The sequence below is a fragment of the Myiozetetes cayanensis genome, unplaced genomic scaffold (assembly GCF_022539395.1).
Source record: "Myiozetetes cayanensis isolate MyiCay16 unplaced genomic scaffold, myiCay2020 scf1, whole genome shotgun sequence".
In the NCBI taxonomy this organism is placed as follows: Eukaryota; Metazoa; Chordata; class Aves; order Passeriformes; family Tyrannidae; genus Myiozetetes; species Myiozetetes cayanensis.
This window is the reverse complement of record NW_026086604.1, coordinates 104633368-104656541: the sequence shown is the minus strand read 5'-3', so window position 1 is coordinate 104656541 and position 23174 is coordinate 104633368. Positions and strand designations below refer to the sequence as shown.

Below are 23174 nucleotides of genomic sequence, written 5' to 3'. Positions count from 1 at the left end.
CATAAAGTGTAGCCTAAGATGGACTAAGAATTGATACAGAATAGACTAGAATAAACTAGAACAGACTAGACTAGTTGGAAGGGACTTCCAGTTGGAAGGAACTTATAATGATCATCTAGTCCAACAGAATGTTAAGTTGATTTTAGTTTTTCATTTTTCAATATGAAAACTGAACTGAAAATAATTCCTATTTATATGTGTAAAAGGTATTATGTGTCAGTAGCAGCTGCTTAAAACACTGCAAGAAGTTTGGCTTGTGGGAACCTTAAACCAAATTTTCCTCCAATGGCCTTCCTGGACTGTGTGAAACAGAGCTCTGGCACTGCTGAGGCTCTGGCTTGTAACAACGACCTTCTGATGCCAACTGTAGACAAAATGGGAACTAGCACCTGTGTCTGCACAGCCTCTTTGCCCCCTCTCTCAATGTGCATTAGTGCTCACTGTAGTTAACTGGGACCTTAAGCGGAGGGAGGAGCAGGACAGGACAAGCATATGGCTGGTGTTTTGTTCTCTGCACTTTCCTTGTTAATAAGCATACGGTCTGCCAGGGGATGCAGTCAGGCAGGCTGGCTGCCTGCCTGCTGGGTGTGCTGGGAGCTGGTCAGGGCTTACCTGAAGCCACCTTTCCCTTTTGGCAGCTTAGCTTTATTTCTGTGCTCTTTTCCCATTCCTGCTGCGGCGCTTTGAGAAGGGCAGACGGTGCCTTGGCAGTCGGAAGCGAAAAATTTTCTTTCTGGTGGTGATGTGAGCTGTGAATTTATCCTACCTACTTACTGGCATCAGTACACATAACTACATGCATAACAACCTGATGGATGCTGTACATCTTGGCCACCTGCTCAGCTCCTTAAAAGCTTGAGTATTCCAAGTGACTATGTTGACTGCCTCAATATTTTATTGGAATGCACGTTTATCAGTCATCTGTTTCAGTTCATGATGCTTGGCCCTTTTTTCATGGAAGCTGCTTGCAATTCCAGTCATAGAACAGGAAACAATCCTGTTCTGCAACACAATGAATGAATGGAGAATCAGGCCCTTGCAAAATATATGATTTTCTTGATATTGAGAGAAACAGAGCAAAAGGGTTTGAAATCTCAGGGAGTCTGACAGTTCCACTAACACAATATTCATATTTAATGGCATTCCTCTACATGTTTTCTTCATCTCTTTGCTTCTTTTCAAAGATAATTCCATAAGGATTGCTTATTCTTCTGCAGGAGTTTTTTAGCAAAAACAGAAAAATGGCTTTTTGTAAAATCAACCAACCCAGATTAAGACTACAAAGAGTAATAGAGATGGGAAAAAAACCTTCTTTTAAAATTTGTTTGAGTTATATATAGACAAGAAATTACATGCTCATATTTTATCATTTATTATTTAAAAAATCTGTAATTTCTACAACTCCAGTACTTCACTATGGGTAAAAATCTAGACTTTTACAAAAGATCTGATTCAAAGCTTAAATTAAGAGGAAAATTCCACTTACTATCAGTTTGAAGATCTCATTCAAAGCTAGATAGACATTTGACAGATCAGAGATTGGGCTGGAGACCAGCAGAGAGCAGTTATCTCATTCTGTGATATTACTAGTATTTCAAAATTATGTTTGTTCAGATTCTGGATGAAAATCCGATGTAGTTTTCTCCATAAAAGAGAAAGGCTCTTCAGCTCTAACTGCTAGTCTCTCTAACTCCAGAACCCAGAAATTCGAGGATCCAGTGGATGCAGTGTGCTCTTGGCCCCCATGACCCAAGGTGATCCATGCAGCAGCACAGATGGGACTGAGTCACAACCCCAGGGTCTCTGCAGAGTGTAGCTGAAATTCACACACTCACCAAGAGCAACCTGGGAATGGCTAAGATTGGCAGTGTTGGTATCCTGCTGTCAGACTTCCAGGCAGCATGTCTTAGTTCTGCCCTTGGGATACAGATCCTGAAATAAAATGCTTGGGATTGAATTTGAAACCAGCTTCTGAAATCTTGCTTTGACTCCTGAATCTTCAAATCCTAAGTTACAGCCACTTCATTCTGGAAGGTGGAGAATGGATGCTAGGGGTTTCTTTCAAGAAAACCTAGTAACTGTATATTTAGCTTATAAAAGATCGTTGCTACTTCAAGCCTTTGAAGATTTAGAAACCTGATGTCATCTCCACCTGGAGGGGCTAAAGAAATTCTATAAATGTGAGTGTAAATGTGTTGGGGAAACAGTTACATCCTAAGTGAGGCATATATGAAGCCCTTTGCTTCACACACTGCAGCGACCTCCAAGAGTTCAGAAACAAGGACTTCCTTCTCAGCCACAGCCCTGGATCTGGGACCACCTGCAGGCTTGGTTATTGCTTTGAGTGCAACAATCCAGCCTGTTTGGGTATTGCCTACCCATGATCTGCACAAATCTGCACCCCTCTGGAGGCACAATGCCAAAGGAAACCAATGTACCAGCTAAGCATCTTGTAAATCAAAGGACAATGAACTTAAACGAGACAACAAGACTTGTGGTGTCATTAAAGTGTCATTTCTTCTCTCCTGTGCAGTGGGAATGAGGGAACGCAGCCCTACAGCCATCCTACACTGCCTGAGTCAGCAGCTGAGCCCGTCTGCATTATCCCATATGTTCAGCTTTTGGGGAGAGGAGCTGTGCATTGGTAAGAGCAGACTAATCAAACTAACCTTCCTCTTCCAAAGCTGGCATATGAGGATTTGGATAAGTATGGTTTTTTTACCGAAAAGCAATTAACTTGCTATTCGTTTGGAAGCAAAAAATATCTTATTCTCTTTCTTCCTGCAGTTTGATAGAATTTTTTGTTCTTTGCATTTAATATGATTATGCCCAACTACTCCAGGGTGCACGAAGCTCCAAAGACCAGAAAACTGAATATTTTTTTCAAATTACTCCCAATGCTGCCTAAATGCAGCTGAGAAATGTTCTATAAAGTCTCAATAAAAAATAATATATACTTGAGCAGAACTTTTTTCTGCCCATTTCAGATGTGCCTAATCTTTTAAAGAATTAGACACATCAAAACATTTAGATTGGCTTACTTTTGGCAAGTTATCAACTTCATGCTCAACAAGTACTGCCACACAATAGTTTCCCTCAGTGAAGGCAAAGTGGAGAAATGGATAGCATAGGAGGAACCATATATTCCTGCATTGTTCCTCCTCCTACAGCTGCTGAATTTTGGAATGTAACATCTACCATTGTTGCAAAGGCTCCTCTGCCTGCCATAGAGCATTCACACTGTGGTTTACAAAATGACCCATCTTCACCTATCGTGTTTCACAGCTGTTGTGCAGGAAAGACCAGCTTCCCTGCATGAGGCCTTTCTGGCTCAGACAATCAAAATCACTAATTTTTGCCTGACCTTTAAAAACTTTGATTCGTTGCTTCTCTTTTTTTTTTTTTTCCATTTTCTCCTTTCCAGAGTTACCTACCTTCACCTATTGCATCATGTCGCAGAATCACAGAATCTTCTGAGCTGGACGAGAACCAGAAGGATCATTAAGTCCAACTCTTAAGTGAATAGCCCACATAGGGGTGTTATTAGCTCCAGGCTCTAACCAACCAAGCTAGTCTATCAGTCTCCTGATTTTACTTTCTGCAGTTGTACGTGGTTTCCTTTTCTTGACAGTCAGGAATGCCATGCCACTATGGGGAGATACAATATAGGCAGGTTTCCCTTCATGTGTCTCCACACTGGTTTTGCTGCAAGCAGCAGCCATGGCAACTTCACCTTTCACTGGGACCATTTACACTCTTAAGTTTTCTGGTCCTTTGGTTCAAAGCTTTATTAAGAAAATTAAATTTGAATAGCTTCTGGGACCAAGATAAAGGGAATGACAAATGAAGAGGACTCTAAACCAAGTTCTGTCTATTCTTCCAAATAATCCATTCTTTTTGCTTTGAGATTATTTTCAATATCTTTGCTATTTATGAAGCATGCTGTGGTGCAGTGTGACTTAAAAAAAAAGCCATTCAAAATGTTTAGAAAGAAGAATATTTTATCATATATTAGATAAAAAATTGTCTTACAATAATAATTTGAGAGCATTTTATATTAAAGCACAGAGAAGACTCAATTTCTCTCTCTGCAAAAAAGTCTCTTAAACCACTGAAAGTTCTCAAAAACTTTTCAAAGTCCTGACTGAGGAAAACAACAAAGTCAGTTACAGGAATCAATCAGCTATTCCTTCACCACAGAGGAATTGCTAGGATTTGATCTTGCCTTTTATAAGCTTTTGAAATTCAATCAGAAGTATTTAATTTCACTATTCATTTCAGAGTTTCCTTATTCTCAGCACGGGGAGTGGGGTGGGGAACTGACAATCAATGCCAAATTTCAGAGAGATGGTATGACTTTGTAGAGGTTTTAAAACAAAAGTGTTGTGTTCTGGAGAATTACCTTAATTCTAGACGTGGTACAACAGACAGCCTATGGCTTTAAAATCTGTGGCTAAACAGCATTTCAGCAAAACCAGATGTCAACAAACCATGGCAGTGACAGTGACTGAGAAATACTCAAGGGCAGAAAAGCTAATGGTGATGGAAAACCTGAATTAGCCCTGTGAAGACTGGAGAGTACTGGAGCAGGGCCCAGTATAGCCTTTTGCAGCACCATAAGAACTACTTAGATCAAGTAGCTGGCAAAGCCACAAGAGAAGTCACTCTTGGTTAGTCCTGAGAGCTGCACACGATCTGGCGTGTGATGTAGTTACTGAAAAGCCTCTTAGTGTCTAAAATATAAGTGCCTAAAATAAGCTTGAGCTTAAAAGCCCTGTGGGAATGAGAGCACAAAAACCCACCAAACCCAAAAGTTCAGAGTAACAAATTTTAACTGTAGCAAAGAGAAATCTGTAAATATAAGAAAGCAAATTTAGAAGAAGGAAGAAGAGGGGAAAAAAAGGGTACTATGTTTTCAAGAAGCTTGGATGCTACGTAAATAATTCTTATTAAGAGTTTCAAAATCAACCTGTACGATCAGTCAGAAAATACTTCAAAATATTTCCCCCTCTCTTTTCTATAATATATAAATCAGCACTTTCCCAGTGGTTTTAAGCAAAACATGGTGGTTCTATAACATTTCTTTTTATCAGATCACATTCCAACCTATGAATCATTCACTGCTGTTAAATATTGACCACTGGTTCATATGAGTCAGTACTGATCCCTTTTCATTGTGACTGGCACTCATTATCTGTATTGGTCTAGACTGATTCCCTCCTCTGAGTGACTCCAACATCTCCTGGAGGAGTCTGACTATTGCTCAGACACTTAGAGGTTTCTCCAGTCCCTAGAACAGCCTGGTCCAAAGCCCCAGATCTAGATATGTCCCAGCCTGGGAGGGTTCAGATTCAAAACTTAGACCTGAACTTCACTGCCTGTGCCCCCATGCCCTGCTGTTTTTGGCCTTGGGAGCTGGAGGGCCCTTTTTTAGTGACCTATCTCTTGTTGCTTATGTAGGTGGGGCACAGTCTCACCTGATCAGGAGTATGGATGCTATGTGGAGACCCCTGTTCCAGCAGCTGGAGAGAGGATCTGCTGTGCTGGCAAGACAGAGGAGTTTAAAGACTCCTGATCTCCCCTCTGGCCATCTTTGCTTACATAAGCACAGGACTGGGTTTTGCCATGAGCAGGTAAGAAGAAATTCAGCTGGTGGGGTATGGCTGTGAAATGCATCACCTTCTGCTTAAGGTTGCATTGTCGCTGAAGCAGAGAATCCTCATGAAGCTGCACAGATTCTGGATTTACAAGTGACTTTGCACTTTGGTCAGGGAAGGTGCCCATAGTCTCATCTGCCATCTTGGTGTAAACCTGGGGTAACATCACTAGAGAAGGGTAAAAACATCTGAATAAACAGAGGGTAGGTGAGATCAGAGACCAGAAAATACGTTGCAGTAGAAAGATAATTGATTACCTTGTTCTGAGGAGTCCTTGAGCCTCTAAGTGACACTAGCAGCCTGTAGGAGCCATGCCTTTCCAGACAGGCTCTCTGTTTGGTGAAGAAAGTACTGCCTGTCCTTGGTGTGCAGCACAGTCAAGCTCTTTGCAAAGGTGAATGAGGCCTATTTATGAAGTCAGGGAGACATTGACATGGAAGTTGTTGTGATAGCTTAAGCCTACAAACTTCATAGGGTTTTGCTAATACAGGAGAGTGTGTTGGTGCTTGTGTATGGATATATTGTAATACTGCAGGTAATCAAAATCATAATGAGTTGAGACAGGGTAGGTAAGCAAATCTGCTGAGTGGAATACCCAGGCTGCTGGGCTTAATGCAGGAGAAGGTCCATGCTTTTACAGGTGTGCCTGACTCCAGGGCTAACAACTTGGTGTGCAAGGCAATCCAGAGTCAACAAAGCACATGGCTGGGACCGTGCATGCTGGCTTTTGTACTGGCTGCTGCTGCTGGAAAGAGCATGTGGATAGCTGTCGTCAGAGTTGTACCAAGGGAAAGCTCAAAGGGACGACGCCAGCTTGGCTTTGTTTTTTTTTTTTTTTTCTGTCACTCAGCTGCACTGAAGCCTGACGCCTCTGGTAGCCAGTAGTGGAGCAGTGAGAAGCTGGTTTTGTGCTGCGCTTTTACGGGAGAAGCCTGGCTGCATTAACTCTTACTAAAACAAGCACCTAGGCAACTCGAACAAAATCCAGTGATGGAGGTCAGCTCCACAGAAGCCAGCAGCAGCTCCCAGGCAGGCACCAGCTGGCTGGATCTTACCCTTGTCACCTGTACTGAAACGGTGACTTTCACTGAAGTGGTGGCAGAAGAGGAGTGGGGATCCTTTTACTATTCCTTTAAGGTATTCTTTTAAGGCGTGCATTACTTTTCTCACATGCTTGCAGCTTTGGTGCATTTTTAGCACTTGTGTGGGGAGGCATCTAGGATTACTGAACTTTTTTTGCCTAGATATCAGTGCTTTCTTCCCCTGCAAAGACAGCCGACAAGATGTGTGAGGCATTTACTGAAAAGCAAAGTACTTGTCGGAACTGGAGAACATGTCTTAGCCAACTGTATCCCCTCCCAAGAGAGGATAGTACTGGTTTTCTGTAGAAGTATTGTAATTATACATGCACCTTTAATCAAAGGCTTGAATGATTTTGACACATTTTTACATAACTTCTTATAGGTATCATCTTGACATAAGGGACTTCTTTTTAGTTTTCCAGCTGTAACAAACATTGCACACAAGTGAGAGGGGTTTTTGTTTGTCTTGTTTGTTTGTGTTTGGGGTTTTGTTTGGTTTTTGTTTTGGTTTTTTATCATGAGGGACAGATTCTAATTAGTTGGTTTGTTTGTTTTTAACTTGAGCACGGGATGCAGTCTCTTAAAAGCTGTTGTTAAGAATGCACCAGATGAGTCATTCAGTAGTGAATGCAGCTGAACGGTACGGGAAGTGTGTTCATTCATCTTCAAAAACAATCATCACCCTTGTAGTATGTGAATGTAGGAAAAAGATTAAAGAGGTACTGAAATTTGTCTTTCCTTAAGATTTCTATGCCCATTGCTGTTGCTTAATTTCATGCTGCATGCCATGTCTCCCTTTATTGTTATGGCATGCTGTACAAGTTAAGTTCAAGTTATTAAAAAGTCTGACAAGGAGTAACCTGTTGCTCCTTCTGGAGCTCAGGACCAAAGGGATCAATTTCAACTGGAAAGATACAGGCACTTATATCATTTGACAACATGTGAGGTGAAAGGGGATATATTCAGAAACAATTTTTATAGCTATGAGATTGGTAGAATTCTGACACAATGCTGGTGGAATCAGTGGAATTACTATAGGTTTCTACTCCTCATACAGAAAGAGATGGTCTCTGCTTCTATTATTAATTAATGAGGGCATCTTTTAACATGTTGCTGCTATGTTTTATTGCTAAGATAGTACTTTCCTATTTAGGATTTCAGGGACGAAAATTCTGTTTTTTCCTTTTTTTTTTTGCCTTCTCCATGTCAGACTCCTAAAATGTTTTTGAAAAAAAAAAATCAGAAGTGATAAGCAAAATACTTTTAACAACTTTCTCTTTATCTCCTTTCTTCTTTTCACAGTTAGGGCTGTAAATCTGAGCAATGTCATGGGAGCAGTATTTTATAATGGTAAAAGTGACAATTAATTCCATGATTAGAAAGTCCCCAGGCAGAAAAATGCTTGTTAATAGGGAAGATTTAGTAAATTACAATAATTAGGAAACCATGGATAGTCATGCATGCTCAACCATTGCTAAAGGAAACTTGATTCTGTTAGCCGAGAGCTTCTCATTAGATTTTGCACTCCTCTGCTGGATGCCCGGCTCTTGCATATATAGCATGAACTGTGCAAGGAGATTCACTGATTTCACATCAATTACGAGCTGTTGATAGGCATGGAAATATTTTGACTCTGGAGACAAGTGACAGCTGGTACAGCTGTAGGAAAGGAAGGAGAAAGCACCCGCTCTGACGACTAGAGTGCAGGGAAGACACTGGGCTCCCTGCCAGCAGTTTCAACGCTCTGAAAAATCTCGTGTGGAAGGTATTGGTGGTACCTGTTGACTCCAGCAAGCCAAACAGCATCTCCTTCCTCTTCACAAGGATCTGGTTAAGCAGCTAAAGCAACATAAGCTTCAGTTTGGAATAGGCTGCATGAATTTGAAAAACAGAGTTCTGTGTTCAAAATGCAGCTACAAATAGGGTTTTGCCCTTTTATTGGGATTTTCAAACACACTGTAGCGTTTAGCTGATTCTAAAGGCAGGCTGGATGAGCGACCACTACACAGGTTGATCTCAGAGCTTCTGTGCCAGGGTGCAGACAGGGCACACAAGCTATTTCTTCTTGCAAAATGCAGCTGTAATGTATCTTATCAAAGCAGTCAGAGGGAAATATGATCTAAGCTAATATATGGAGACCGGGGAGTGACACTCACTCAGTACCTGTGGTAATGACTTTTTAAGAGTTTTATCCAATGACAGTTTTGTAGGATACCTCACATGCTGCTCAAACTAAGGGAGGATACCTCCCATGCTTCAAAAGGACAAGTTGTATCCACCTAAGGTATTGTCTCTATTATACTGTGGTGGCAACGTGACAAAAGTAAAATAACGTGCCTTGGAGCATTTCAATGCCAGAAAGTCTTGTTACAGGCTGACCTGTGAGTGCTTCCCTTTCAGAAGCATTGGAGTTTCTGTCTCTTCCTCTGCTTAACAACTAAATCCTGCACTGAGCAGGATTTATGCACGGAGTATTTCCTTCACTTGGAGAAATGCACAGTTTTCTTCTGGTGGTCATTATTGTGGAAGGGCCAGCTGCTCACCAAGGCTCTGCTAATGAAGTCTGCTGCAGGGCCATGTGGGCTCCCTAGGATGGCTCTCATCATGCAGAGTTGCAGCTTTTGGGGCAGGACTGTGTGCAGCCCTGCACCACTCACCATGCAAGATGAGCTGGTGCTTCCCATGGCAAAGGCACTGCCTCATCCCCACTGACATTCAGGTCTTGCTGCTGTGTTATGACAAATGGTCCCTGAAGACCCAGACCATCTTTCTTCCCAGGTGCCTTTCCATGAAGCACCCAGGTAGGTTCCTGTCTTAAACCACAAGGAGTTCTGCTGGCTGTTTCAGCACCTAATTCAGAACAGATGTGCAAATTGGTATTAATTACAGCTTCAACCTTCCAGGCCAAAAGACTGTTCATTACACCCCTTTACAATCTCTTCCATATGTGTTTAATCTATGGTGTAAAAGGGCTCTAAGTGAGTGTCAACTGCCCCCTGCCAAATGCAGTAGTCTAGAAGGAACAGAGGTCATCTGAACATCTGTGGCCTTCCTCCACTTTAGGACTTTCCTAACTCTACAAGCCTGACAAGATACAAACCAGAAACCTGCCTGGAGAGAAGCTGAAATCTCAGAATAGGTTTGCCGCAGTTGTCCACAAGGTTGAAAGGCTTCTTCAGGCCTGGAGAAAGCAGCTCCTCTTGCCAAGTACTCACCAGCCCAGAAACTTCCCCAATGGTAGGAGAGGGTTGAGTAGGGATCATCTCTTTAAGAGGTCTGCTGAGAAATGGGATGTCCTACTTTTACATAGTGGAGTAAAGGGTGGAGTTTTAGTTGCTGTTCCTTTCTTGGTGGAACTGTGTTCCCACCATCATCTCCTACCTCCCAGCAGAGTGGACTGACTTCCATCAGTTAGTTCATTTTCTTATTTTGTTTTCTGCTGAGTAGAGCTGAATCCTCACCTGAGCAGCAGGACGCAGGTTTTGTTGTTTACACCCACAGTTGCTGGGAACTCCAATGCTCTCCTTCGCCAAGTGGGAATCCCAGCCACTGCTCCACATGTTGACAACCCCACTCCCTCTGGGCCCACGAGCCCTGGTCATGAACCCAGCATCACCACAGCAATGCTGCAGTGTTAGAGCTCTCAGGAGGAATTATGTGTATATCAAAACCACAACAAATTATTTTAAACAAATATTGTAAATTCCCAGTTTGTTTCAGGAAGAACTGTTTGATTCTCTGCAAATGTCCTCTCTCTACACTGTAGCATTCCCTGTACCTGCATGTTTAAGCCCATGTAGCTCTGATATTAAACAGGACATCACAGCCTAGATCAAGTAAGGACAAATCTAAGAGCATGTGCTGCTTATCCTTGGAGTCTAATGCTCTGTACAAATTGCCTACCATTTGCAGCAAAAAGCTGAGGAGATCAACATGTAGATAGGTTTTGTAGGACTATCAGGTACCATGGATTTGGCCCCAGGTGTCCTCAGAGCCCATTTAAGTCAGAATCTGGTGTCCTTATCCTTTTATCCAAATGCAGGAGTTGCTTTATCTCCCAGAAAGCATTTGCTTATGCTATTGTTCGTTCTGATTTTCAAGCAAACATCACAAAGCATCTCATGCTTGAATACATAATAGGAAAATAATAATGGGTGCTGTCAAATTTCTGGAGTAATCTCTGCAAATGCAATCACACATTTTATAAAATAGACATATCAAATATTTCAGAGGTAACTTTGCAATCTTTCAGTGTGGGGAGAGGAGGAGAATTAAGTTTACACAAATAAGGTGTCAGGAACTCCTGAACGCAGCCTCTGTAATATGCCATAATGACTGTTGCTATTCCTGAGATGCTGAGATGAGAATGTAACAGCTGATCTCCTTGTGAAACTGCTGCTGCAGTGCTGTTGGCCAGGCTGGCTTCATCTAGCAGCTTAAATGCAACACAGAAGTGATCTGGCAGTATGACATCCCGACTGGGAGCTGTGCTGAGCCAACTGATTTGGGGAGTTTTGTACTAGCCACCCTCACACTACTGTCTCTACGGTCCACACAGCCTCACGGTTTGCATCTGTCAGCCTCTCCTATATAAATATGCCCGGAAAGTAATATCTTTTACATTTTTTGAGATGTTTTACTTGCACAGGTTAGACATACTTAATAATTTTAGTCCTTTTTGCGATTAGGAAAACATCATTTCACAGTTATAAATATGGCTGTCAAAGTCATACAATTATGGATGGACTATTGAGTGAACTAATATTATCTCTTCACATTGAAAATTTCTATGAAGAAAATAGATAGGTACACCAGTAAAAATATATCCTTCATGATGACACTTAAATCAGGAATATCTGTTTACGTAATTCTGTGGAAGTTTCCTAGAGTGCAATGGGTAAAAATATCCTGCAATAACTGGACAGTACTGTCCTCATTTATTATTCATCTTGTACTAAAACACAGCAGAATGGCAAATAGGAACTATCTCCAAGTAGAATTGAATTATTAACATTTGTTACTGACTGTCACAGCCACATCTTTGTAGAAATCTGGGGCAGGGCAGGGGTTTGTTCAGCTGTTTGGAAAGATCACAGTAATTGACATGTATTAAATGTACTGGTCTGAAAGGACCCTGCCTCATCTGTGACAGTAAAGTCAGAGCTAAGAAATAAGTTTTTTAAAAAATGGAGGTTCACAAAACAGATAGATACATCTTTGCTAGAACTCAAAAAGAAGATAAAGTAATCTTAACATAATTACCCGTTCTCATGAGAAAGTGTCCTGATTTAGTGAATAGACATTCCCAGCTTGTCCATTTCCATAAGTCTAAAAGGAGGAAAATATTATAGATCTTTTCTCTGTTTAACACTTAACATTCACAGATTGTGAGTGCAACACCAATGCAGACACAAGCTCATTCAAAACTGCTTCTCTAGTTCAACAGAATAGAAAAAAATCAGCTTGGGTTCCTTCCAGTTGTGCCCTTCTCCCAGCCATAAGGACCCCTTGGGAAGTGACTGTTGCCAGCACCTCTGATGTGTTGTGTAGGCTTTGTTTGGCAGTGCATCCCAGGATTGCCAGAATGTCCCGTAACCTTGCACTGGAAGGATAACACAGTCAGTCAGTTAGAAGCATCTCAGTAAAGCAGCTTCTGTGCGGGAAATATGAGAACTATCAGGCATGACTGGTGACATTGAAATGGGAAAGCAAGCGTCCCAGAGTCAAACCTGGGGCTGAACTTGTTTTTATGTACTTTGAATCAGGCTTCATTCCAGGCCACACTAATTAAAAGAAATAATCAGCTTCTAGAAGCCTTGTTGCCTCCCAAATGTGTTTCTCTGAAATCCAATTGCAGTAGAAGTAGTTTCAAAGACAAAATATAAAACTTAGCTTTGAACTTTCCCTTTTCCCAGACTTTCTTATCTTGACGTGAGTTTTCTAAGAGCTTTTAAGTGTCAATCAAATTGCTTTCCTAAAATTTTCAGGAAACATCTTGTGTGAACTCTGTGTAGAAACATCTCAGTTTTGCCTTGCTAGCTGGAGAACATCCTTTTGAAACCTTTGTATCACGGGGGTGGACAGTACAGCTTCTGCTGCTTGCAACAAGGAGGGCATAAGATTTCAGTGTCCTTCCCTCTTGCTTGAGCATGTTTCTTTCTTACTGAGACAAGGTCTCTCAGCAAATGAATCAGAAATGATTCAACCATTTTTTCAGCTTTTCTTCAGCAATATGGGATGGCTTAAATTAATCATCTGAATCTTTGCATTTACGTGACTAGTATTTCCTGCATGAAGCTGGCTTCTAGCCCAAGTATTCCATTTGCTGTGCCTCTTTTTGCAAGCCATTTGGTGCCCCTTATTTTTTCCTTCTTGACAGTCAGAATTGCTGTCTACAACTAAAGTACACATAATGCACCTACAGCTTATCTGCAAGCATATTGCTGTTAGGTTGTGGGTTTTTTTCACAACGCAATTTGTGTAGAAAGTTTCAACACAAGAAGAAATAGGGATGTTTCCATTTGGCAGTTTAATCAAGTTTGTTCTTTTTTATGTATTAAAGAACCTTTATTTTGTAGGTGGTAAGTATAACAATAGTCATGACCCCTTCAGTGGCATCACACATCACTTCTGAGAGCCCACTCTTTAAGCTTGTCAACACCTGGCAGAAATTCTTCATCTGAGGCCTCCAAATAAACATAATACCATCTTACCCTTTAAAGTTCTTGCTTTGTTTATTTATTTAAAATAACTTTATGAATTATATCAGAGGTTGTGCCAGTACCTTTAAAACTCCTTAATTAAATTGTGTTGATGACTGTATTTCTTTGATTCCTTTCAGTGTTGCAGTCCAAAGTGCAATTTGCCTTAAAGGGAAGCTGACTATAAATTCCTGCCTGAAATCAGTCAAGTGGTATGGCACCTGTCTGCCTCTGGAAAACTAATCTTCCTGGTTTATTTGCTTGGGGTTTTTTATTGGTTTTGGGTTGTTGGGGTTTGTTTCTGGTTTGCTGGGGTTTGGATTTTTTTGTGTGTGTGCTTTTATTTATTTTTTTTCTGTTTGGTTTTCTTTGGTTTTGTTGTTGGATTCTGTTTGGGTTTTTAAAGCGTTTTTATTTTTCATCCTAAATGGGGGATGTTAAAACAGCAAATCTGTCCTGAACATTTTCAGTTTTGAACATTCAAGAATCCAGATCTTCTACTATAGGATCAAAAAAATGTGAGTCTAGATTACTCCATTTTCTTACACGATCTGCAATTAAGGAGTGAGAAAAGATTTTTCTTTTTTTCTTTTTTTTTTTTCCCTCCTTCAAGAAAGTGCAATGCAATCTTCCAGTGGTGAAGCTGACCATGAGCATGACAGTTACTCAATTTAACAAGGGAATTTTATATATTCTTCTTACATGTTAGGAACATTCTTACAAAATTCTTTGGCTTGCTCCATGATTACAGCTCTTACAATCTCAGTTTCTGCAATAAGCTATGCTAAAACCGTAATTCTCAAAATATACCAAAGTCAAGCAGTAAGATCAAATGTACATTCCCAGAGTTTAATCAACTGGCAAGAAGGAGCTCCTCAGAGACTTAAGCCACTACTGACCTGTGATATGAGGAATCAGTGCCTCTTCTTCACCCAAGTGACCAAGGACAGAGTGTAGGAAGGCCCAATGTCAGCAAGGCCATAAATTCACCATAGGCCGCCTGTCCTCACATTAAGCAGCCAGCCAGTCACTCCAGGAATGGAGTACCTCTCTCTCTCTTTTTCTATTTGTTCATTTCTTACCTAGAAACTTATTTTTCCCAGGCTGTTTCCCAACCAGCCTCAGCAGCTAGAACTAAACTGTTTTATGTTGAGTCCCATTCAAGTACAAACATGCTTTGTCCACTGATAGTTGAACATCTTCTTCTATTAGGCAACTCCTCTGCTATCAGGCAAAGGCTCTGTACCTGAAGACATGAGCACCTACATTGGGATGGGCTTTTAGGAACCCTGTTCCACAGTCACAGCTGGTGCCTCTCAACAGAAGGGATACAAATCCTGAAAGATGACAAAGCAAGGAAGTTAGCGGGGGAGACTGGAAGGAGGGATGGCATCACGGCACCAAAGTGTCGCCCAATATCTCCAAAAGGATTTAACTGTGGTCTTGATTAAAGCTGCTCACAGGGGTGATCTTTGGCTCAAATATAAAGTATAATACTCCTCTTGCTAGACTTACCACAGCCTATGGATTCAGAAATATTATTAGAGAAACAGAATGACAAGCCTCTTCTATAGCCAAAGGAAAAGGCACACAATCTTCAGCAGGTGTTCTGGCTTACCTTTCACCCATGAAGAGGCTTTTTTCGTCGACTAAAGCTGGTTTTAATCTTAAAGCAAATTAGCAGTATATAAATATGCGCTCCAGATGTCAAGCACTTCCATACTCCAAACACAGCAGCCTTGTGGAGCAGCAGCATGTGTAATGGCTCTACTCAAGCTAAGGAAATCCTCTTGACTTTGATTTGTTCTGTGACCTTAATTAAGTCACCAGTATCTCTAGCTTTTCTAACCTGAATAACTGGTGTATGACATTAGTCTCTCCCATGGCATTCCCACATATTGTAGTTATCAACACCCATTGCAAAAGAAATCCTCGTCAAAAGCTTCTGAACAGAGATTTGGGAGATATTAGTATCTTTCTTTCTATCAGAACTCTTCTGATGCCTGCACATGTTGTTAAATAATGCTTTTTTGTAAATTACCTTGATAAGGATTGTTACTAAGGGAGGATTTTTGTTTGATGAATGAACAAGACATGAAATGAAACACTTCTATGTCTAAGCAACCTAAAGGTGATGAATAAAACAAAATTATAGAAAATGCATTGAGAGTGAAATTCAAGGATCCATCAGCTATCTCTCTAATCTAATAACTATTTTTAAGGTTTTCACAGATGGAAGTTTTACTGACTCAGTCAATCTGTGTATGTATGATATATTTTAAGTCGATTTTTTAAAATTTACATGCTGAATTCTGTGCTATAGTTCTGATTCACTGGTTTTTGTCTGATCTGCAGTGGATCTAAAGAAGAGATTAGTCCTTTCCTTTTTTATATACACCTTTTTTGTGTGTTCAAGGGTATGTTCATCTTTTCCTGCGGTCTGATTTTTGCTGGATTTAGCAATTTAATTCATTTAATCTTTTTGCCTGGCCATATCCTCTAGACCGCTGTCAACTCATTTCTCTGTGTCTCTCTTGAAGCACTGTGCCTAGGAGTGGGCATAGTATGGTGGAAGGATTAGAGCAGAGGTGCACAAGACTAGTGTCGATCCCATGACAATGGCTATCGCTCTTATGGTAGGATGATGTTACTAAGTCATGTTCCATTTCTGGGGCACTTTACACATGTGCTGAGTGTGAGGGAGGATGTTATGAATACCGGTCCAACCCATTGATTACAGTGATCACACCCACTATGCTGTAGAGTCCTACACTTCTTTGTTGAACAGCATCTTGCATTTTTCCCAGTGCACGTTTCCAACTCACGAAGATAATTTTGAATTCTAATCCTAGCCTCCACGAAGGCCTTTATCACAGAGGGCATCCCATAATTATCCACTGAAATTTTCATTCTGCGAGTTAACAGAATGAGAGAGGCCTATTGTTTTGTTGCCTATTGTTATAGCTCCTTTATCCTCAAGAACGAGATCTTTTCCCCTTTTGTCTGAATGGGAGCTCCAACAAATAGATTAATAGACACTTTGGCTTTATTTCTTTGCTTATGGCCTTTCAGACTTATACTATATTTAGTGTTTGCATCTTTTAACTTATCTTTGCTGTCTCGTTTAATTGTCTGTTCCTGTAGCATAAGATTACTTAACCGTTAATCATTGCTTTTTAATTTGGCAGGAGGGGATTTAAGTGACCACATGTGCTTTCTCCCTTATGGTGAGGAAACACCCTTCTAAAACAGTCTCTGTTCCTCCATAGCTATTTCTTCTCTGAGAATCGTAACAACGTTTGAGTGTCGGATCCTTGCTCTGTTCCTATCTATCCAGTATAATATAGAAACACAGAGTTACATTTAAGAAACTGATCTCCGGATTTTATATCAGAGAAAATGGGAACAAGGCCTGTCCCTTAGTTTCTTTCATGTAGGAAATATCTTTTATGAAATGAAACGAAAACCCAAACCCTGAGGAGAAGTTACTAATTTCAAGGACAAAAATTATGTGAAATCTTACCTTTTTTGATTTTATTATCTTTTAAGAGGACATTTCCTTCCAATTCCTGCCCCAAGCAAAGCATCCTCATAAAAAAAAAAAAATTCTGCTATGTCTGTGCCACACATTTTGAAGGGAATTTGTTTCCCAGAAATTCAAGAGATTTGCAGATACCCCAAAAAGGTGGAGGTGGTTTTTTTGTTGGGTTTTTGTTTTTCTTTTTCTTTTTCTTTTTTTTTTGGTCTAAAAGCTAAGCATCCAGCCCACACAAGTTGTCTTATTCAGGTCACACTATAATCAGTAGAGACAGGCCATCCTATGGTAGGTGACATGAATGGTGACTCATCTATGAGAAACTGCTATTATCTAGACAACACTGTGACAATTTAGAATTGTTCCTTCTTTGGAACTTTAAAGTTAGGTGAGATTACCCCAATGGTAGATTACGCTGGTGAAAGTGATCATGCTGGGAAAAGTGAAACCATCTCAACAAGCCTTCACTGTATGGTAATCTAATCTCTGGGTTCAGGCACAGAGTGTCACCTCAAACTGCTCGTCACCTTCCCTGCACAACCATATAGTCCACAGGGTAGCGTGGCTCCCTGCCTGGAGCAAAGCTGTGGCTCCTCAATGGAGGAGGGATCATGGCTTCTGTCCAGGTGGAAGCTAAGAGCTGAGGAGACACTAAAGCTCACTGTGAAGCAAGAAGCTACTTGTCACTGTTCCATTCCTTTCCTTTCACCTTCCCTCCCCAGTTCACAGCTGAGATAATTTGTTTGCAATCAGCAGGAGCTCTGGTTTCTGCTCACGCATGACAAAGTCATGGCTTAGTGGCTTCCACATGCTTTTAATGAGTGTTCTCCCCTGGTTCTACTCTATCATCAACCCAGTCAGGTAGGCATGGGTCTCACTGGCAGCCTTCTTTCCCCAGCCTGCTCAGGACAGTGCCTTGGGGTCAGTTCTGTATGGCCAGCAGCTGGCACTCCCCTTCAGCTGCAGCCCTTACTTACCTCATCCATTTTCCTCTAACTCCCATATTTTGGGTTTGGTGTCAGGAACTGGAAGATCCCAAACGACTGCACTGACATAACCTGAAACTCATTCCAGTTGCTAGGGTATGGAGATTGGATGTGCACTCACCAAACAAGCAAACATGGACACATACTCCCCTGTTCTTGCAGGCAGAGGATCATGATGCTTAGAGAGCACAAATAGCTTTATTTCTCTCTTTCTTTTCTTTGTACGCACACCACTAGGGGACGTTTTGTCATCACCTATCACTGGCTACACAGTTATCCTTAGTGGGTGATTTTTCCTTTTCAGTTGTGGTGCATGTCTAGATTATGGAGTGGATGTCCGAATTTTGTAGGGCTCGTGGATGACCCAGACACACTGGAGTTGGGAAAGAGAGAAGTATTTATTTCCCCTATTTCTCCAAAGGAGCCCATCTATCAACATTCCCTATGAAGTGAGGCAGCTGGTTATTTCACAGCTTGCTGGAGCAGCACAAGAAAGCTGAGGGCTGCTTCTCATTTTAGCATTAAGTGCCAAATACAGACACTGCTAGTGGTTTTGTGAAGAAAGAAGTAACATACAGCCACTACAAATCAAACCGTAATGCACATCACTAGCAGTGATGCATGCTGAGTGTTTTCTGAAAAAAACCCAAGAATATCTTTTAGACTAAATAGTTGAAATCAATCAGCAAAATTCATGTTTCACTCTCATTTTCTCATTCTCATCTTATTTGTCCAAGAATAACTGACTGTCTTAACCCAAGTCACTACCCACCTATCGATATGCTTTTTTCCCCTTCTCTCCATTGCAGACAGAGCAGCTGGTGACTCTTTGGATTCTCTTTATTGTCACAATTGCTGGAAATGCCACTGTTCTCTTCTCTACCTGGAGGAGGAAGCGGAAATCTCGAATGACCTACTTTGTTACACAGCTGGCAATCACAGGTAGTGTGGGGAGGGGAAAGGGCATCTGACCTGCACAGGAATCATTATTAAAATGACAAATAAGAAAACGCAAGTTGAGCTGTGAGGAATTCAGTTGTCCAGTTGCAGCTTGCCATAAAGCAAATGGACAGCTGCTTATCTTAGGGCGCAGTCTGACTCTGATTGAAAAAGATGTTGCTAGATGTAGTAATATCTGTGTCAGAATGCAGCAGCTGCAACTCACGGATGTCACTAAATCTTATCTTCCAGTTTGCATCCACATTTCCCAGAAGCTATGTTTCCAGCTGTTGTCATGGAACTGTTTAAATTAAACTAGCTTAAGATGAATCTCTTGTGTTTTTTCTACTAAAACTGCTCTATCAATTACACTCTTGCAGTGAAGAGTGAAAATAACTTCATGTTATCTGGTTTAATAAAGCAAGTGAAATATAAAAATATAAAGGTAAGAGGAATGCATTTAAATGCTTTTTTAAATGGAAAAAAAAGGATGTTGGTCCAAGGACTTTGTAGTTTTTAAACAAAATGTAAAATGTACAGAAGCCTGGTATGTAAAATGTCAGTCTCAGTAACAAGGAAAGGAAACAAGCATAGGCAGCACATTGTTTCTCCGTGGCCTTGAATGGACTAAATTTTTGGGGATTTAAGTTTCCCAAGGGAAAATATGTGCTGTTCCCATAACAGTGTCCTGCTACTAATCCCTGCTTACAAGACAGCTGTGTTGTACTGTTTGTGTATATAGGATATATTTATATGCTTTCTGTTGCTATTTTTTTTTTCTAAGCTATGGTAGGAATTAACAGCACTTTTTCACTAAAGAGCTATTTAATATTTGATTTTTCCAGCAATATTACACCCTCCTTTGATGTCTGTTGCAGTTCTGTTTAAATTGGAAAAGCAAAGGACTATACTGCCCAATTTTAACACATGCATTCTTTGTAAATAAATGAACTCCTGCTAATGGTCTCAACCACATCTGTCCAGGACCTTGTCCAATTTGAAGAACTACTCTCAGCTGAAACAGATAGACCAAGGTGTGCAAAGTGATGTAAAATGGCAGGCCTGTAACTACAGGTGATGCAAGAATTATTACAAGGTGAGGAGGTGAAGTTTTGCAGTGACTCCTCTTTTGAAGTGCTGACAGCTGGTTTTCCTATTTGCCTGTGAGTCATCTGTAATAAATGATTTTGCTCCTTATCTCAGTTGTGACCTTTATGTCACTTCCTTTGTGTGCCAGTGGTATTTTCCATCAGTTAAGGCATGTTAATACAGCCTCACATTACAGTTTGGAAACGTCAATCACAGATCAAGTGTTCACAGGAATTTCAACATAAAGAGTCTCTGCTCAAACAGTTCCCTATCCCAGATGAATATACTCAGGCAACCAAGAAGTAGTATGGGGAAAGAGCAGATGAGCAACTGAAACCTCAGATGGACACCATCCATTTTCTACTTACTTCGTCAGTGAGCAGGGTACCAGGAGCAACCATCATGAGAAAGGTTTTGGAAGAGAGGAGCGTGGAAAATGACTGTATATATCCATCTGGCACAGAGACCACAAGGGTTGTGCTTGCTGCCAGAACAAAGATGTGTAATACTCACAACAGCATGGTAATAGAAGATGGGACCCTATAGGAAGAGTTTAACTAAACAACAAAGGGTCTTGAGCTAGTAAGAAAACAAATGTATTTACTACAGCAGTGAAAGAACCAGCATAAGGACATGGGTGTCCAGGTCAAAGGAATAAAGGTAGAAGCAAACAGAAGTATCTGAATCAGGATAGCTGAGGTGTACTAGGAGGAGGCTACTGCTGTTGCTGGGCTGAATAAGGGTCTGAGCAGGAGTTTTTCCATTTTGGATCTGTAGGAAAGGGGATTTTTTTATTAGAATGGAGGTCATAGAGATCTGTTCAACAGGGGTTCAAATGCTGTCTACATGAAGGGAGGGGAAGGCATTGCAAGTGCAGTTTTGAGAGAGCTGAAATAATCAGTGGCAAAGACAACAAGGCAAATATACCATTAGATGTGGGTGGCAAATAGTGCTATATAGCTAATGTTATAATTTGATTGAGGTCCACTTATTCCACTTGCTGACTCTTCTGACCTCCCGTTCCCTAAAATTATCCTTGACTTTTAAAATTGCCTGAGTTCAATAGTCTATTCCATTTCCCACTGCAGAAATGCACATAGAAAACTCACTTGACATTCACATCTGCAGTGTTAAAAGAGGTAACACCAGCTTGAACAGCAGGCTCCTTTCAAACCATGACAACTTCTTTTTTGTGATGCAGGAGTCAGAACTCTAATTTATCTTCCTGCACGAAGAGTTCTTGTCAGTATTTTGGCACAAAGATATTACTTAATTTCTGAAATGGAGCCATTTCACTTTCTTATCTTCAAAAATAATATTAAGAACAAAGCAAGCTGGCAACAGCCATCATCCTTTCACAACAAGTTATGAGGTAGACACAGAAGATTATGAAAACATTGACTTGTCACATTGTTTTGACATGCCAGGCATATTTAAATCCTACTAACTAAAGCCTAATCTCCTGGCAAACAGTTCCTGCTTAGTCAATAATACTACTACTTCCATCTATTTTGAGGTTCTTAAAATATTTATTATTTTTGCCCCAGTAGCAGAAAGAAGAATAATGGATATATCTTTATCAATGCAGGCATTTCAAAACCATTTAAAAACTTTTTGTCTATTGATCCATAGCTCGATAGTTGAGTAGTGCCCTCAATCCTCACATCTTTCCACTAATGTAGTACCAAAATGAAATTAAAACACAGCCTTCGTGTTAGAATAAACAAGGTATTCAAAGCAAATTGTGTATAATACATGAATGTGAAATGAGCACTGTTGTTCTTCTTGACTGGTTGCCAAGCCAGATGCAGAAGAGAAGTAACTAACTGATTGAGGCTTCTTTCACCACTGCCAGAATTCAGTGGTTGAAGCCACTCATCAAATTCAGAGAAGACTCGTACTGATTCCTTACTACATCATAATCAAACAGAGTGCTCAGAACTGCAAGAATTTATAGTAGGAACATGAGTAATCTCTTCAACTTCAGAGTGCTTCAAGATGTTGCTGAAGCCTGCATTCACAATATTTTCTTTTAAATATATGCCTATACAATGCCTGTGTCACTACCATTTTTAAGTCTGTGTCTAACTCTCAGTTCGTGCATAAATCTCTCTGAAATTGTCTGGGAATTAAGCACTAGGAAATCAGCTAAGAGTCAACAGCTGAGCTGTACAATGGTACTAATCACTCAGAGTCAGCTAATTTAACAAAGAGGAATATTGCCATGTTTGCCTTGCGTTCAGTTTGCATTTGGTCATATTCCTCTTCTGCAAAAAGGTTTTTCTTAGAAACAAGTTCATCTGCGAAGACTGAAACTAAAGCTGGGTTTCCTACAGATTTCTATCTCCAAGGCAATTTAGTTTCTCAGAAAGTGCAAGTTCTGAAGATTATCCTGTGAGGAGGGTATTTCTAAACACTTTTCCCCAGATAGATTTCTTCTGAGTTTAGCTCAAGTTTTGCTCATGGCACAGCTATTTCCTGGCAGGAAATCTCTCATGTCTTCCCCTGCCTGATGCCATTTCACATAAATTCAGAGTCTTAGTGTCTTTAAGATGTTTGCCTCTGATTGAAATCACCATGTGGTTCAAGATCCAAGAGTGGGATGAGTTCACAGGCACTGTATAATCCTGTAAATATTGAAGAGATATATAGTTGTTTTAGGAAAAGATAGTTTATCCACTCATTTATGTCCATTTAGATCAGTTCACCCATCTCAAACAAAGTAGTCTCCTTAAGTCTACTTTCAAAATGTAAAAGCAGTGGACAAGGCCATATATAAAACATAATTATTTGAGAAGCAGTGGATAAGGAATGTCATTTATGGGCTAAAGAGTCCATTTAGTAAGAACTATTATTATTTGACCAATTCTAAAACCAATCAAGTAATACTTTAAAAAACGTCTGCTGAAAGTATTTTACTTCTCATTTTCTCCATTCAACTTCAACTACTACTGATAGGGGAACATATTTAAGCTCCTTTTAATGCCCAAAAGTGGGTAGTTTGCCTAGCTCTTTTTCTCCAACATTAACATCTGGGAAGTTGGAGCTGGAAATGTCATGACCTTTAGCTCATGTGTGTTTCTCTTTCTATTCCAATATTTAGCAGAAATCAGTACTTTAAGAACTGTTACACTTTGCCCACTCTTAGGGGTAGAAATACGTGTAGGAACTTTACTGCATGCCAA

The 23174-nt window shown here is 40.5% G+C and overlaps 1 protein-coding gene across 1 annotated transcript in view; it reads left to right on the top strand.

Moving 5' to 3' along the window:
• Positions 1 to 6619: 6619 nt before the first annotated feature.
• NPSR1 (neuropeptide S receptor 1) overlaps positions 6620 to 23174 on the top strand; it is a 57402-nt gene continuing 40847 nt past the window's right edge. The window contains exons 1-2 of the mRNA XM_050316101.1: positions 6620 to 6794; positions 18771 to 18903. Of these exons, the coding sequence (XP_050172058.1) occupies positions 6648 to 6794; positions 18771 to 18903 (280 nt within the window). The 5' untranslated portion in view covers positions 6620 to 6647. The remainder of the gene's footprint in view (positions 6795 to 18770; positions 18904 to 23174) is intronic.